We start from the raw sequence: 18,008 nt of genomic DNA, 5'->3' as shown, positions 1-18,008 counted from the left end.
TCCAGGGAGAAGGGAGCCAGACCAGCCACCCGGGCGCCCGGACTATAGGCCTGCCCAGGGCCCTGTGCACTGGCCACCACCCTCCCCACGTGCAAAACAAGCAGGGAGACAGCAGGGCCCCGAGATGCTCCAATCCACACTACCACTCAGTTCGGACCCGACTGGCAGAAGCCACACTAGCTGTGGGCGGTGATGCAAGGGACCAGGGGCAGCACTCACCTGGGGGAAGTTCTCCACAGCGCTCCTGATGTACAGCAGCAGGTGTTTGGCGGCGCGCAGAGCCTGGTGCATCGGGAGGCGCAGGAGGGCGGCCCGCAGCTGCGCCTGAACCCCCTCGTCCAGGAGCGGGAGCCCGCCTGGGCCCTGGCCTTGGTCCTGACTGGCGTAGGCCATCTGCAGCAAGGAGGAGAAAGACGGGGCCGCGGGGCCTGGCAGGGCAGGGCTGCCTGAAGTCTGCAGCAGCTGGGGGACAGCAGAGGTGAGAAGGGCAGACGGATCAGCCCAGGGGGCCAAAGGCACGGAGTGTGGCAACAGGGACGGGCGACACGCACGACAGTGGGGCGCTTCACAGAAAGTCACCCACTGATGCTGAAAACCACGGGACCCCATCAAGTCCAACGCGCTCGGTCACACGTGTTTTATCCTAGTGTGTGTTCACGTGAGGGCGCTGGGTCAGGGAGGTTATTTACATGCCCTGGAGAACAGGAGCTGCCCGGGGCAAAGACAGGACTTCACTCAAATGGGAATCACTGTGATCGATCCCTGCAGACTGGGAAGTCCTGCCCCGGGAAGGGGCCAGCTCAGTGAGCTGCAGACCTTTTGAAGGCCTCCCCGGGAAGGATGGGATGACAGGGGCTGCATGGAAGACAGATTCCTGCAACCAGCCTGTCTCAAAGGGGTTCACTTCTTCTAACTTCATTCCCAACTGCCATCTTTATTCACCCCACGTGACCCGTACTGTTATACCTCCAAACACTCCGCTTCCTAAGGCCAACACAACTAGGCTACGTGAGCCCTGAAACTCAGCGGGGCTGGAGGTGGGGTCCCTGGGCCAGCAGTAGCATCAACCAGGAACCTGCTAGAGATGCAGACTCCCGGGCCCGCACAGACCTGCTGAACAGACTTGCCTGGGGACTGAGCATCTGGGGATCCGGATGCGCCACTGTGGGTGGGAATGGCCTGTGCCCAGCTCCACAGGGTGGACGCTGACCCTGGGAGCACCGTGGCACTGCCTGACTGCTGACCCATGGGAGCTGCTGTGTGGCTCTGACCAGCTCTTGACCACAGTCTGGCAGGCGGGAAGGCGGTGATAGCCGTGACGGGCCTGGGCTCTGGCGCCCGGCTACCTGGCAAAACCCTGAGTCCACCACTGACTGGTGGTGGAGTTGCTCTGCACCTCCGTTTCCCCATGTGTATGATGAGGACAGGAAGTCCTGACCTTCTCTGAGTTGGGAGGGTTACGTGGTGGAAAAGATACATACTGCCCTTAGAGGGCGGAGAAGGCAATAGCACCCCACTCCAGTACTCTTGCCTGGAAAATCCCACGGACAGAGGAGCCTGGTAGGCTGCAGTCCATGGGGTCACTGAGGGTCGGACACGACTGAGCGACTTCACTTTCACTTTTCACTTTCATGCATTGGAGAAGACAATGGCAACCCACTCCAGTGTTCTTGCCTGGAGAATCCCAGTGATGGGGGAGCCTGGTGGGCTGCCGTCTATGGGGTCGCACAGAGTTGAACATGACTGAAGTGACTTGGCAGCCCTTAGGGGGAGGTCCTGACAAACAGCAAACATGCAATCAACCTTAGCTATCGCTACCAAGTCCACGAGGCAAGGAGTCCTGGGCTGCCTGCTTTTTTAAGAGCAGCCACAACTGAATGAAAACACAAAAATGCACACGCCAAGTGACCTTCCTGCCCCACTCAGCAATCCTCAGTCCTCTGCGTTAGAGCCAGACCTGCAGCACCCCTTTTAACAACTTATTTACCACCGACATATTAATTCTCCTTTCACTGCCCGAATGTTATTGAGTGGAGTTATTTCAATATTCACTTAACATAACAAACAGCCAGCCACCCCTGTTAATTTCTGCAAAAAGCTCCTGGTCAGTAATGTGCTAAGAATGCAGTCCTCACCAAGAGAAAATGGGTTTCCTTCTTTCCTTTTTTGCTTTTCCAGTTTTAGCAGAATGCAGCTAGCTGGCGGCCTTCAGGGGCCAGGTCTGACTGCTGGGCACGCCTGTTCTAGGGGGTGCTGGGGTGCCTGGACGAGGGCCACAAGGCCAGCGTGTACAGACCGTGCAGAAAGGGAGAAGATGGGACCTCTTCCCTCCAGTCACACGGCCAGCAGGGATTTCAATTCTGCCCCACGACTGAGCCGCTTTGAATTTCGACATGTCAGCTGACCCCCACTGCGCATCCTCTTCTAACCAAGGAAAACGAGAAAGTGAAGAAAGCTCACCCCATGAGCTGAGAAAAGCTACACATCTGGGCTACAAGCCGCGGCTCATGGGCAGGGGCCTCCAGGGCTTCCCAGGGAAAGGAAGGCCTGGTTTCCGCAGGGTCGCCATGGCTCACCAGGGCCTCGCGGGCTGGCTCCGGGATCCAGAGGCTGTAGTATTTGTTGAACCAGGACAGCAGGCAGCGGCAAGGCAGGCTTGGAGGCTCCAACTGGTCATAAGACTGAAGCAGAAGACACAGGGCCAGCGGGTCTCTCTGGGTGTGGAGCAGGTCCGTGAGAACCCCAGTCAGATATGCCACGATGCTCTCTCCTGCATGGGAGGAAGGAGCTTGCTGGGACCATCAGTCACCCCAACTCCCACATGAATTCGAGACCCGGGAAAGATTCATCATGACTCGAAGGGATCACACGACCGCAATGGAAGGCAGAGGCTACCACTGCAGACCACACCAGACTTTTACTTAAACATACAGCACACAGTCAGACTGCAGGTGTGGAGGCCCAGAAGTGGGAGACCCAGGCCTAGAAGAGGCAAGGCCAAGGCCTCTGGGATCTGCTTGATGCAAACCAAGCCACTTCCTCTCTTCCTCAGCACACGGCCTCCCTGCAGTCAGGCGGGGACCCCACAACTGGCTTAGCCACTTCCGGGCCTGGCCAGAGCACCCTGCAGGACTGTCCACTCTCTCTTCCCCTCCACAGGCACTCTGGGTGCTATATGTTGAGACAACACAGATAATAAGATGGGAGCAGCCATGATCTCCTGCATGACAACCACCCAGGAGAGCACCTGACCTGTCCTGGACAATGTCAAGCAAGAGACCCTTAGTCCCTAAACCACTGATGCATTGGGACGTAGCTGTTACAGCAGCAAATCCCGAACGATCCTGACTAAATGACACCACTGTGCTCAGTGAGTGCTTCCTTTGGTCTATGTTTCCTGGATACCCAGGAGAGATGAAGGATTTGTCCCTTAGCATCAAGATGTCTGTTAGCTGATCAGTCGTGTCCGACTCTTTGGGATCCCGTGGACTGTGGCCCTCTAGGATCCTCTGTCCATGGGATTCTCCAGGCAAGAATACTGGAGTGGGTTTCCATACCCTTCTCCAGGGGATTTTCCCAACTAAGGGATCGAACCCAGGTCTCCAGCTCTGGCAGGCGGGTTCTTTACCATCTGGGCCATGAGGGAAGCACTCAGCATCAAGATAATCATGAGTAAAGACCAAAGAGGAAACACTGGTGTGACCACAGGTGTCTGCGGCCACGCAAACACACAATTTCAGGCTCCTCTGTCAGACGGCCCATTCTCCCGACAGCCGAGTCAGCCTCCAGACACCTACTCCTGCACACTGGGCCCTGCCAGCTGTGCAGCTGTCACTTAGGTGGGTCTCAACCCTTGCTGCCTTGGCTTTGCAGCAATTATTTCCAGAGCCCCTGGAAGCCCACCTCCCACCCTCCAGAGACCCAGCTGGCCTGAGGCACCCAGAACACCCTGACCACGCATGGGTACCTGCTTTGCTTTCTGTTCCAAGGAGCAACTTATTCCTGGCCTCCAGGGCAGCGGGGACCACGGCACTGAATGGGAACGTGAGGAGGATCATGTCTTCATTCAGGACGAAGCCAACCTCCTCATCCAAGCCTTCGCTGCCCTCCACCAGCACATCCACCATGTCGAGGACATCTGGAGATGGAACAGCGGCGGGGAGTCAGGCCCAGGTAAAGAGGCACTGACGGTTTCTGCGGCAGGAAGCCCCCAGGGAGGGCACAAAAGAGAACACTTGCACAGAGGGGAACAAAGAAAGCTGAACTTCTCTTGGGGAAAATGCTTAATGTAATGTTTCATTCTAAACAGATACGGTATTATCTGTAAAAATCTTCATTATCTCTGCCGGACAAAATGCAGGATTATCCGCTCAGGTAATAATGGGTTGATGTTTCCTCAGGTGACACTGAGGAAAGCCCACAAACTTCGACCCGGATAGTCAGGGAAACAAGCCAACATCTGAGAAGCGACATGAGTGTACAGAGGTTAACGCATAGACTAGGGCCGCAGGGTCTGGAGTTGAACCCTGACCTTGCTGCGTGCTCGCTAGGTGACGCCGAGCAGACCGCTTAGCCTCTCTGTGCCTGAACTGCCTCACCCAGACCTGCAGTGAGGACAGCCTGCCTGCTCTGAGGTTGTTTGTGAGGTTATACAAGGTAGGGTCTGTGAGGAGCTCAGAGCAGCACCTGGCACAGTGTAAACACTGTGCAGATGAAAATAACGCAGCGAGTAAGCCCCTGAACGCATTTCCTGCTACAGAAACAAAGAAGGGGATTCCCAATTCCAGAGGGGGCCAATCTCTGACGCAAAAAAAGTGGGGGGACATCTGGCCTCTGCACGAGGCTTCAGAGAGCCATTCTGCTGCCTGTCTCTAACATGCCATGCTGGCTGGCTCTTCAGAAGCCAAGGAGCACTGGGGAATGGCACCTACCATCGATGTGGGAGATGGGGATGCTGGAGTCATCGGCGTCCTGCCGCGTCCCGGGAGCCTGCAGGGCGCTGGCTTCCTGGACGAAGTCAGATGCCTTGTCTGTGTACGAATACGGGTTCGCCACCAACGTCAGGAGGACCTGAGCATTGAAGAGTCAAGTGGGAAGTGTTTAGACAGTCACAGGTGGGATGAAAAGTGCACCTAGAAGTCACAGGTGAAATAAAGGGAAGAGCAAGAATCTTAACAGGCCTTAGTAAGAGCAATACTTTTGCTGCCAAGTTTTTTAAAAAACAGTTCCTGTTGTAGAACTTTAAAAAATTATCTCCTTTTCACACTAGACTATTGCCTTTAATACTAATTTTGGTATACCACTGTGGGCTTCCTTGGTGGCTCAGATGGTAAAGAGTCTGCCTGCAGTGCAGGAGACCCGGGTTCAAGCCCTGGGTTGGGAAGATACCCTGGAGAAGGAAATGGCAACCGACTGCAATATCCTTCCCTAGAAAATCCCATGGATGGAGGAGCCTGGCAGGCTACAGTTCATGGGGTCACAAATAGTCGGACATGACTGAGTGACTTCACCTTCACTTTAGTGTACCACTAATCCCTCCTGTGAAAACGAATGCCCCCAGGGAAGTTAAACAGCACTCGATGATACATTCCCATTTTACAGATGCTAAAACTAGGTAGTTTCTCATGTCTCAGCAAGAATTAAGAAGTGAGCCAGGAAGAAAAGCCTCCTAATTGCCTAAGAAACGCCTTAAATACACTAAGGACCACTGAGTACATCGTCCTGAACACTCCTCTACATGGGAAATAGGTGCTCACACGTTCCAGAAACTGAATCACGGCCTCCTTGTTCTCCTCCGCCGTGCCATCCAAGTGCTCCAGCCACAGCTCCAGCTCTGGCCAGGTATGCTCAAACACGCCCGTGTCCCGCAGGATCTGTTGGGAGGCAGACCGTGGGATTAAGCCAGGGCGGAACCCCGCTTTCTGAGGTCTCGGCCTCCTTTTGACCCCGGAGGAGCTCACACGCTGTAAGCTCCAGCTCGGAACCACACTCCCCTCTGCCAGCAACGAGAGGTGGCTCCGGGCTCCATCAAGGGGAACGCAGCCCCGCGTCTTGCTGCTTATTCCTTCCCTTCGACTCCTGAAACACCCAACTGCCATCGGCAAGTCTGACTTTCAACCTGGACTCGATCCTCAGCCATTGTGAGATTCCTCAAGACGAGGAGCCAGCTGGCTGCGCCATCTCAGCGTGGCCCCTCAAGGGCCAGGCCTGCGCCGGAAGCACCGCCGTTTCTGAGGGGAGAATGTGTTTCGAGGCAGGACTTGGTGAAGTGACAGCCCCACGTGGTTGGATGACAGGACTCGGGGTCTTGGCACTGAGGGAGAGCCTGGTAGACCCCTCCACCCACGTGCAGGGGGCAGTCGTGAGATCACACACGCGCACAGGCGTGCGGAGGCCAGAGGCCCAGGCCCAGACGCTCACGCCCTCCGGGCAGCTCACGTGAGGTTCAAGTGCCAGCGGGACAACCGGCACATCTAGGAGAGGTGAAGTCTTGGGGCCCTGAACCCTTCTCTAGTGCTTCCGGTGGTTAGTTGGCCTGCCTGCAACGCGGGAGACCCGGGCTCCAGCCCTGGGCTGTGACTGGCTGCCCACTCCAGTATTCCTGCCTGGAGAATCCCCTGGACAGAGGAGCCTGGTGGGCCCAAGTCCATAGGGTCGCAGAGACTCGGACACGACTGAGCGACTCAACTCCCAGACACAACGAATGTGATTTTTGTAGTGACTCCCCACTGCCACCCAACCCCGTGACAAAGCAGAACCAGAGAACTGGATTTCCTAGCACTGCAGTTAAGACCTAAAGTAGCTCTGGAAAATTAGGTCAAGTGTAAGAAAGAAGAGACACCAACAAGCTCATCTCCTTCCTCTAACTTTGGTGACACCTGGGCTGTGGTGACGGCCTAGGTCAAAAGGCTGAAGCCCTGGAGAGGGCTGAGTTTGGAGATGAAGGCTGAGGCATTGCCTACTAAACTGGTCCCCAGCGGGCGGGCAATCCAATGTTTACTGAGCCCGGATCACATGTCATTTCTTCTGCAGTTCTAGCTTTGTTATCCCCATTTGCCGCGAGAAAACTAAGTTCAGAGAGGTTAAGCAGGGAAGTCCGACCCCCCCTGAAGGGGCGGAACCAGGGATCAAAATGCTGACTTTCCCCACTTCACCAGGCCGCCTCTCAGGAACACAACCAGGTGAAGACAGAATAAATTACAGCTGCCATAAAACCCTCTCTCCTTAAATTATGCCGGTCCTAATACATTCTTAATTCAGCAAAGAAAGACTATGCGAAATGCTTCCAGAACCAGGAACTGGTATAGAAAAGGCTCACCTTCACAATCAGAAGTTTGGTTGATGACTTGAGCTGTGAATGGCCACTGGTCACAAACATTTTCATCAGTAAGTAAAACACCGATCGCTTGCCTCCAATGATTTCTGCATCTGGGCCTTCCTGGAGTTTGAATGACAAAGTTATAACAGAGGTCACTGCTGCTGAGTGAACAGATACTACATGCCCAGGCTTCTTTCCAGCCTCTCGCCTCATCTCAACCACCCCTTGGCAAGCCTGCTGCGACATCAGACACGAGGACCCTCCGGAGTCAGCAGGCTCAGCCCCCCAGCCCCCAGCAGCAGTGGCAGCAATAGAGTCACAGCAGGAAGCAGGGGGACCTTCGGGTGCTTCACAGACGCTAACTCGCTTTATCCTTCCGACAAGTCTGAGCTGAGGACGACTGTCACCCCCTTTTCACACGTGCGGACACTGAGACACAAGGAGGTTAACAGGCTGTTTTAATGACTGAGGTGGGACGCAAGCCCAGGAGCCCTGGCGCAGATGCAGCTCCGGCCAGAGGCTGGTGGGGAACCACACCACCCGGGGCTACCCGACTCCACCCAATACCGTACGCACTACATCTCAGCAAGACGCCGGTGGGATGTAACTGGTCCCTTTATACATGATTCAGACTCTCAGAGGCTTCTGGGCTTTGAGCACATGGAGCTCCAGACCCCGCCCAGACTCTGTGTCTTCCCGGGGAGTCCCTGCAGCCCCATTCTGAGCCCCTGAGGAACTGGCACTTACAAAGCCCAGCAGACCCTTATTAAAAGCAAAAACCGAAGCACAGGCTACAAACTACTATGTTAATACCAGCTCTTTCAAGATAAGAGGCCTCTCTGCTCACTTTCCCACTAAATCAGTGAGACCTCAATGGTTCAGGTCATCTGGGATGATAAACCAAACAGCCCAGACACGTCATCTCTCTGCAGTCCTGGCAGTGACTTCACCGGGTTGAAAGCAGGTCCTGGACCCCCCAAGACCCCAGAAGTCTCCTAACCACTCTGAGCTCCAGCTGCCTTTGTCTGGGAGTGACAGTAAGCGAGACGATACGTAGAATACTCATGCCAAGCCTGGTGGCTGAGTCCTGGATAAGAACTATTCTCAGCTGTGACACAGGTGAGCCGCAGAGAGAGGACTCAGGGGAGACACAGAGCTCCCAGTGCCACGGTGTTCTTGTACCTCTCTGGGAGTTTCACCTCTCATAGTGCCAACATACATTTCCACACTAATGGTTCCTTACAAGAGCTCATGGGAGACCTGAGTCATTAAAACAAGTCATCTGAGCTACTGAGATACACCCTTATCAACAGTGCTTAATTTGACCTGGTCATTTTCCCTCCCTGGACAGGGCGACATAGCGTCCTATATTTAAGCACACGGATGAACATCTCTTGCATCCTGAGTCCCCTTTATCGGTCAACATTATGTTCTCCAGAAAGGGCTATGAGGCACTATCACAGACACAGAGAACAGCCTTTTCTCCACCAGCTCTCCTGCCTTGGTGTCTATCTCCAGCTCCGTCTTGAGTCGTTCCAGGATGAGGATAAAAGAGAAGAAATGTATTTTGTTTCTTTCCAAAAAGGTTTTAAAAGGACCAGAAAAATGTAAAAGCCCTGTTAGAAAAACACAAAAACTCGCAGTATGCAGCAACGATGCCTTTTCAGTAAGGACGGCTAAGCACGTTTGTTTGCAGAGTAAAGAGATTCCTGGCTCACAAATCCAGACCTGGCCTCTGCACCAAGGTTTCACTCTCAGAGGAGAACCGCGGATGTCCTCCTCTGGAGCTGGAAATTCCCAGACGGCTGCCCAGCCTGCAGGGGAACTAAGGCTGCAGGGCGGGCTCTCGGCCTCTTACCTGGGCCTTTAACCATAGAAACTTGCTGGCGGGCAGCTCCAGGGCTACCTTGAGAATGTGGTGCTGCAGAAGCGGGGGCACCTCCTCCCGCAGGCCCTCCTCTGAGATGACCCCTGCGGGCAGACAAGAGGAAAACAGGCGAGAAGTCAGGGGGAGGGGGACGCCTCGCTGCTGATGCCCCAGCCACGAGGATCTGACGAGGAACTGTCGGTGGAAACAGGCGGAAGGCCGTGCGGCTCAGCCCACCCTGCGCCCACTCTCCTGTCCACACGCCTCAGATCCCCCTGACCTGCGGTCACCCCAAACCTTTCACTCAAGAGCTGGGATGCTGCTGGGCCCAGGAAGCCCTTCCCTGCGCTCGGCTACACTGACCACCCAATAACCGGAAGCTCTCGGCACGTGGTCCTCCATACAGTCTCCTGTCGGTGCGACCCCTGGTGGGGGACACAGGGCTTGCTCCCAGGACGGCCAGAGTCTTATGCACAGCCTGTGGCCACCAGTACCCGAGGCAGGGTCCTCAGCCCCTGGCCTTATTTCTGGGTTAACCATTTACTTGGGAAGGATGCGGTGAGTAAACATTCAGTGGCCACATTCCAGAAAATCTCGTCTGCTCACGGCAAGAGAACTTTCTGCCTTTGAACCATCAAAAACTTAACTGTAGCTTTTCGAACAGGAACAGCTTAGATAAATTCCAAGACTGATTATTTCTGCAAGTCTTCCTCTGTCGGCCCAGTTATGAAGTCAATTTTAGTAGACAAATTTTTCCATCAAGGAAACATGGCCGGACAAGCATGACGTTGCTTCTATAAGATGTGGTTGGAACCTGAGTCAAATCTGAGTAACTATGTTAAAAGTGTGTGTGTATGAACGGGACCTCCTTAGGGGCTCTCATTTCTGCACCCCTTTTCCTTTGAAAAGAAGATTTAGGATCAACGCCACATAATCTCATCTATGTGGCTTCCCAGTGGTAAAGAAGAATCTCATCTATTTGGCACTAGTGGTAAAGAACCCACTTGCCAATACAGGAGACATAAGAGACATAGGTTCAGCCCCTGGGTGGGGAAGATCCTCTGGAGGAGGCCATGGTAACCCACTCCAGTGTTCCCGCCTGGAGAATCCTATGGATTGAGGAGTCTGGCAGGCTACAACTCATGGGGTTGCAAAGAGTCGGACACAACTGATGTGACTTAGCACGCAATCTCATCTGCAGATCACCCCTGGCAGACAACTCAGCCTAGCTGGCTTCTCCCTTCTCTCTCCTGGTGCTGTTAAGTGTTTGTCTGATATTTCTGTAAAGAAGACCGGTGCTGATCCAGAAGAAAACAACCAAGCCAGTGGATCACACAAGCTGGCCAAACCGCCCACCAGCCTTCCCGGTCCTGTGCCCTAGGGACCCAGTTTATCTGCGGCCCCTTCAGCCCCACGGGCAGGCCCGGCGGAGGGGCACCTGCCATCACTCAGGACGCACCTTTTAGGAGCTTGCTGAAGTCAAAGTTGTACTGCATGACCACGTGTGGGACCACCTTCTGGTAGAGGCAGATGACCTGGAGCAGCACGGCTTTCAGAAGAATGGTTTCTGCATCATCTGAATCAGAATTGAACAGTGTGAATCAGGAAACACCCTGGTTCTCCGTCCTCAATCAGTAAGCAATCCTATCACGGTCAACTGCACGCGGAACACCGAGGCTGCAGACAGATGCCCGCGGAGCGAGATTTAGGGAGTCAACGTGGTAAAGAAGTCAAGACTGCTCAAACAGGCTGGCTCTAAACCCCCACTTCACTGCTGTGACCCTGGGCAGGGTAAAGCTACTTAGGCTCTTTGTGCTTCAGGGGCCTCGTCTGAACAAGGGGGACACACAGCAGGGCCTAACCCCCACAGAGCCGAGAGAAGGATTAAACAGGACAGAGATACAAGACACAAAGCACCATGCCTCGCCAATGCCAAGGTCTGAGGCAACGCGTTTTACTACCCGGGGGTAATGTTCTACCTGCAGAACAAGAGTGTCCTGCGCCTGCCGCCACCCTCCACCCACCAAAGGCCAGAGCACACAGCATCCATCACGCAAGGGTTGAGAGAGATGTGCGTGGTGCTTGCATAAGGCTTTGGCACATTTCTAGCAGATGTTAAAACTCAAAGTACGATGCCAGGCTCCTCCTCCTCCTCCTCACTAAGCCAAAAAGGACACAGGCTCCTTTCAGAGTCAGAGAGGGCTTCACAAGCTCCCCGAGAGAGGAGGCTCCCGGGCTGCTTGGGCCAGCGGTGTCTGCAAACAGCCCTCACCGCTCTCGGGAGCCACGCAGGGAGCAGCAGCCCTGCTGGCCTTTTTCTTTCCTTTCTCGTCCTCCTGTTCTGCATCCTGCTTTCTAAGAGACTGCCAGACCCAGATGATGGCATTCAGGTCTGGTAAAATCTGAAAGGAAACAAACAAACAAAAAACCAGTCACATTGGGAGGAAGAGAAACGAACTGATCCCACTGATGATGAGACGCAAAGAACAGAGGAGAGGGGCCAGCAAGTGTGAGTGTGCAAGGGAGAGACCCTGGCCTCTGGGAGCTCTGTTTTGGGGTATAAGTCCCTGAACCGAGCCCGGTAAGGAGCTGGTGAACACACAAGTGCATGCTCAGTCGCTCACTTTGTTGCTGACTCTTTGCGACCCCATGGACTGTCGCCTGCCAGGCTCCTCCATCCGTCAGATGAAGACACAAGCACTGATCATGAAAAGACACCCCTGAAGACTCGCTCACCAGAGCCAGACGTTCGGGATGAAGCGATCCGCCCTGAGGACCAGCTGGGGCACCCTGCCCAGCAAGCCCGTGAATGGCTCTTCTGGGCGGCCAGCCAGGCCACGGATGCCCAGCCTCCCTGCTTGTCAGACCAAGCCTGGGGAGGAGGGAGCAGGCTGCCTCCCGCTGCGGCCCCAGCCCGGCCAGTGTGCAGCAGCAGGGAGGGGAGCGAAGCGGTGCAACGGTTCCTAAGGAGACCAGAGGTCCCAAGAGCGCCCCCCCACCACTTCCCTTCACTTCACCCCCACCCTCTGCACCCCCAAGCTCGTCTCTCCCAGCTGCTGTGCGACCTGTAAGGAGAGGCCACACCTGGCTCCGGGCCTACCTTGCTCAGAGCTTCTCTGAAGAGCCGCACGAAGTCTTCCATCATGGCGGCCGTGTAGACGCCCGACTCCTGCCAGGCCTCTTTACTCAGGCAGTGCTCGATGGTCTTCAAGGCTCTCTTCAAAATGACGGCGACAAGGGATAAAGCTGTGTGTTTCACGGATATGCTGTCCAACTGGGAAGAAAACAAAGAGTTGAGTCCACAAACGTCTTCGCATGGCCCTGGTGGACCCAGGGCATGCTGGCCTTTCCTGGGGGCCTGATGGCCTCCGCCCGCTTGCACTCCTGCAGACCTGACCTCAGCTGATGCTGGGAGGCTGGTTACTAAAGGGGAGGAGTCTGATGGTTATTCCTGATTTTTAGTCCACTGTCTGTTTTTGACAAGTCTTCTCTGACAACTGCCAGGCTCACAAGGATAATCCGCGTCAGTGCAGCCGAGGCCCCACCAGGACCTGACCAGCCCCTGAAGAAGCACTTCTCGTCAGCTGCAGAGGTGATAAGCAAAGGTACCGGGCACTTGGGTCTGAAGAGCCACCTCTACGCTCACCGCAGCCCCCACCGCAGGCCTCCCACACCCGGACTCTCTACTTGGATCCGGATGCCAGCCAGGAGACCTTCAACACTCTCACTCGCCGCGGGGACTGAGCAAGGTTCAAGAGCCTGTGCTATCAGCACCAAGGGGGAAGTGAGGCCCCTGGTGACAGCAGTGTGCCCCAGGCCAGCAGGAGCGAGGACATCTCCTGGGCACCGGGGAGACATGTTTCATCACAGGCCCAGACCAGCCCACTGCCATCAGCCCCAGGGGACTCCTAAGGACAGAGAAGCCCAGGGAACAGTGGGTAGGATACTGTAGCTTAAGAGTCAAGTAGAATTAACAAGGTTTTCTGATGGACCTGCAGTCTAATAACACCCCAGGCCCCCAGCATTCCAATCAGCTGGTGTCTCATTTCATATGGACGTTGTACTCTCAAGAAGGGCTACGTTAAATGCCCTGAACCAATCAACACTTCCACCCCGTCATCATTTCAAAGGCAGGACCGAAATGAGTGCTCAACGTGTGTATCCGCCGGCTTGGAACACGAAGCTTGGCCAACAGCCTGAGGCCTTATCTCCGAACAGCCTTCTCATTTCCCGTTTGTAAAACAAGCTCCTTCTTTTCTTTCTGGTTCTAAAATCTACACTATTAAAATTTTATAGATAAAACTGTAATGAATAGAAGGAAAATGTCATTCGACAACCCCCACATACACACACTCTTAACTCCACCCCTGAAACACACCTGTCACTGGTGTCACTCACGTGAACACAGGTACAGCTGGGAAAGGGACACGGACGGGAAGACAGAGCCTCAGCTTTCCCTTAGCTGGCCCTGGGCCTGCACAGGAGGACGGTGGCCTCGGAAAGAGAGGAGGATGTGTCCTCCACCCCAGCCCGAGGCCGCCCCATGCAGGGCATAAACACCCCTGGGGCACAACTCCTCTGTCCTGGGAGTGAGACAGCCTTTGACATCCCAGGCCGCTGGGGAAAGACCGAGGTTGGCTCAAAGCGGAGAGGAAATGCAGCCAGCCATCACCTCCCACCCACAAGAGGCAGCGTCAGACATCCCCCTCTCAACTCGACTTTCTTGCAAGTCTCTTGGGATAAACTGTTTTGTGTCTCACAAAACAGATGGGCAAACTAGCTGGGTCCTAACTCTGGTTCTGGGATTTGGCCACCAGAGCAAACAAGCCATCCTGCCAGGTCCCACCCAGGCCTCTTCTGTCTACTCCACACACCCCACCGCTCTCTCTCAGCACCATCCCTGGATGGGAGCAAGAAAAACTCTCATCCCACAGTACAATCCGAGGAGTTGGGGCCACTTTATGGCAAATGCCCCGTGGACACTGGGTCCAAACCATGCTCTGTGACCCACCGTGGCAGATCCTGGTCTTCTGTGCTCACACCCCAACCAGCCTGCCTGAAACACAGGGACTCCACCCGCCCTGAGGAAGCCCCAAGCCCTGCACCGCTCTGAACACCTGGCCTCTGCCAGGTGGGTCTTGAGGTAACAGGCAGGCAACTGGCAGGACCCAGAACCCATGTGTGCGTGCTAATTTGCTTCAGTTGTGTCTGACTCTGTGCGACCCTATGGACCATACCCAGCCAGGCTCCTCTGTCCTTGGGGATTCTTCAGGCACGATACTGGAGTGGGTTGCCACGCCCTCCTCCAGAGGATCTTCTCGACCCAGGGATTGAACCCGCATCTACTCATGGTCTCCTGCATTAGCAGGCAGGCTCTTTACCACCAGTGCTACCTGGGAAGCCCATGATCCATGTGCTAACAACTCACGGCAGGTTTGGCTCAGGCCATGATGCTACAGTGAACAAGGCATGGGCCCCTCACAATGTGGCTTCTGCTGAGCCTTGGATCTTTATGATAGACGATGACACAGAATCTGAGGATCAAGTTTCTCCATGAACACGTCCTCCCCAAACTCCTGAAACAGTTGGGCCTCAAAGTCAGTGTTCCCCAGGAAAGTTAGCACTATTTGTTTAGAGCTCAGAAGAAAGGATTTGCCAGGCAAATGTCAGGCCCACTCTGTCCAAAGATCCTCAAGTAATGAGACTTCAATGCGTGACACTGGGCTGCAGCTGAGCAGACGTACCCTCCTATGATTCCAGCCCCTGCTCCCCCCCGCCCCCTATCGACAAAGGCCCAGAGCCACACAGGATCCTGCAGCCCGCTCAGTGCTGGAGAAAGGCAGGTATGTGCCTTGGGCCCCAGGGCCCCGTCCCCAGGCGAGGTGACAAATGGAAAACCTCGGAAGCGCTGACAAAAGAAGACCCAATACACATAGGCCAGTATTCTCAGCGGAGTGGCCGGCATGGCCAGGGGGGTGAGCGGGAGGGTCTGGAGGCAGGGTCCCCACTCACGTTCAGCGCCTGCGTGAACATGATCTTGTTGCACACCAGAGGCGCGGTGGTCACCATCACCATGGCCAGGAGCCGAGGCAGCGGGATGAACTCTCGGGTCTGAAACGCCCGGGAGATGTCCGGCTGGGCAGCGTAGATCTGAGAAAGGGACACAGAGAAGTTAACTTCCAAATCTGAGTCTAACAGGAGGCGCCCAAGAGTGAAGCCGCTCCGGGGAAACAATGAGAGTAACAGAGGCCCAAGGCTCGCCACAAGGCACAGGGTCTGGAATGTCGACCCCCAGTTCCACTGGTTGGAGACCAGGCAGGTGGTAAGACTACTGCTGGGGCAATGACCATCAAAGCAGAGACTGACTGGCGGTCTGGGGAGCCTGTTAACTCTGATGGCAAACAAGTCACAACGGGATGACTTACTCCCCAGTTACGGCACCTGGCAAATTATGTCGGCTTTTTAGCACTTCATGACAACCCTTCGCGGTAGGGTTATTTTATACTAAGATAAAACACATTTACAGATGACAACACTGGACCTCAATGAGGGGAGCTTCCCTCGGACTGCAAAGCTAGAAGGCAGACTCTAGCCTTGAGACTAGGGAGTCCTAGAGACGGCAAGACTACCATCCAATCTGCAGCGGCCATGCTCCTGCCCCTCCCCATCCCACTCCAGAGTGTGACCAGGGCAGCTCCCAACAGGGGTGGTGGCCACAGTGATACCATCACCAAGTGGGGGGCAGAGTACCTCCTTCTTGCCCCCAATACACAGGCGGACCGCACACACAGGTGCTCAAGGAAAATGACGGACTAAGTTTGTTTTGCAGATAACCCGTTGCCCAAGTCAAGGCACAAAAAAATAATTCCAGGTGTGTTATCACTGCACGCCCAGTCACTCAGTCATGTCCAACTCTGCAACCCCATAAACTATAGCCCGCCAGGCTCCTCTTTCCATGGGATTCTCCAGGCAAGAATACTGGAGTGGGTTGCCATTTCTTTCTCCAGGGGATCTTCCCAACCCGGGGATCAAACCTGAGTTTCCTGGGTCTCCTGCATTGGCAGGTGGGTTCTCTACCCACTGAGCCACCTGGAAGGCCCCCTGTTACCATGAGGCAGATCATAAGGCTGAGAGGAGGGGCAATGGTGAATGGAAGGACTTGTAGCAGGTACTTCCACTGGTAAACGAGGGGCGGCTGACACCCATGATCAGATGGAAATTCATTCATATCCACAAGACAGACCACCAAGACACAGCTTATTTCAAGTTGTTCTAAGAACTTGAAATGGCAATCTTTAAATAGCCTTGCTCCCTGGCTTGCATTTCACGGTCAGGCATTTTGCTAATTCTAGCCCAGCTGTGGCTAAACTCATCAAGATCACATTCGAAGTGAAATCTGGATGAAGAAAATAAAATTGGCTTAACAGATTTAGCAGCATAAACCTCAAAATGCAGCTCAGTGAAAAGTAAAATGTCCTTAGTAGAAAAAGACACTGAATTAACATCATCTAGGACTGATGCTGAAGCTTAAAGCTCCAATACTTTGGCCACCTGATGCGAAGAGCCAACTCACTGGAAAAGACCCTGACGCTGGGAAAGACTCAGGGCAAGAGGAGAAGGGGGCGACAGAGGATGAGATGGCTGCATGGCATCACGGACTCAACAGACATGAGCTTGAGCAAACTCGGGGAGATAGTGAAGGACAGGGAAGCCAGGCAGGCTGCAGTCCATGGGGTCGCAGAGTCAGACACAACTGAGCGACTGAAAAACAACAAAAATATACCGGGAGAACAGCTGAAAGAAGTTTCTTATCCTGCAGTTTATCAGGATGTCACCCCACCTCCCATCCTCGCCACCCCAACTTCTCACACTTCACCCATGACCCCACGAGGCAGACTTCAAAATGCAGTGGTTGTCACCTTGTTTAGCAGTCTGATGTTATTTGACCAAGTGGACTTCAGCCTCGGGAGAAAGGAAAACGTCACTTCCTTGAAGTATTTGTTCAGTAGGTCCGGGCACACTTTCAGAATGTTCACCACCAGTTCAGCGACCAGCTCATCGTCTGCTGCAGTTTTCAAACCCAACAGGAAGTGCAGGAGAGTCAGGTTTCCTCCTCTGTGACAGAAAGACAGAAGAGAGAGGGGTGAGCGGGGGGTTTTCACAACACACCGAACTCTCAGGATGACGGGACAGGTCCTCGGAACCCGCGAGTAAACACAGAGTTTTATGTTGTGATGCAACGATGGGCAAATTTCCCTTCTGGTCAGTTTCCCTCAGAGCACAGAGTGAGATGTTCTCACGGTCTGTGGGGTTCCTGCTCTCCACCAAAGGGCCTGAACTTCACTCCTCTTCTTCTTCAGCCTGCGGGACTTCCCCCACCAGGGATCAAATCCATGCCCCCTGTGTTGGAAGCACAGAGTCTTAACCACTGGACCACCAGGGACGTCTCACTCCCCTACTTTTGAACAGCTAAAAAAAGTCTCCCCTTTGTCTTGTTTCCCACCTCTCCTTCCCTCCCTCAAGTTCAGCTGACTTTCAGAGAAAAGGAAGAAATCCTTTCTCTCTAAACCCACAGCATAAAAGCAATTTTAAAATTTCCTTTTGAGATTTTACTGACCTCTTTCCTCCAACTACAGGCTTTCCTAATAGCTCAGATGGTAAAGAATCCACCTGCAATGCAGGAGACCTCAGTTCAATTCCTGGGTCGGGAAGATCCCCTGGAGAAGGGAAAGTCTACCCACTCCAGGATTCTGGCCTGGAGAATTCCATGGACTGGAGAGTCCATGGGGTCACAAAGAGTGGGCCACCACTGAGTGACTTTCT

General features: G+C 54.3%; 1 protein-coding gene across 1 annotated transcript in view; it reads right to left on the bottom strand.

Annotated features, from left to right (window-relative positions):
• URB1 (URB1 ribosome biogenesis homolog) overlaps positions 1-18,008 on the bottom strand; it is a 76,062-nt gene that overhangs the window by 35,428 nt on the left and 22,626 nt on the right. The window contains exons 9-20 of the mRNA XM_027978333.3: positions 17,105-17,300; positions 15,198-15,335; positions 12,286-12,459; positions 11,458-11,587; positions 10,645-10,761; positions 9,177-9,289; positions 7,319-7,438; positions 5,757-5,873; positions 4,932-5,070; positions 3,968-4,138; positions 2,577-2,770; positions 220-462 (exon numbers count right to left, since the gene is read on the bottom strand). Of these exons, the coding sequence (XP_027834134.2) occupies positions 220-462; positions 2,577-2,770; positions 3,968-4,138; positions 4,932-5,070; positions 5,757-5,873; positions 7,319-7,438; positions 9,177-9,289; positions 10,645-10,761; positions 11,458-11,587; positions 12,286-12,459; positions 15,198-15,335; positions 17,105-17,300 (1,852 nt within the window). The remainder of the gene's footprint in view (positions 1-219; positions 463-2,576; positions 2,771-3,967; positions 4,139-4,931; positions 5,071-5,756; positions 5,874-7,318; positions 7,439-9,176; positions 9,290-10,644; positions 10,762-11,457; positions 11,588-12,285; positions 12,460-15,197; positions 15,336-17,104; positions 17,301-18,008) is intronic.

This window comes from Ovis aries, chromosome 1 (genome assembly GCF_016772045.2).
Source record: "Ovis aries strain OAR_USU_Benz2616 breed Rambouillet chromosome 1, ARS-UI_Ramb_v3.0, whole genome shotgun sequence".
Taxonomy (NCBI): Eukaryota; Metazoa; Chordata; class Mammalia; order Artiodactyla; family Bovidae; genus Ovis; species Ovis aries.
The sequence above is the reverse complement of the archived record's forward strand: the minus strand, read 5'-3'. Positions and strand labels throughout refer to the sequence as shown.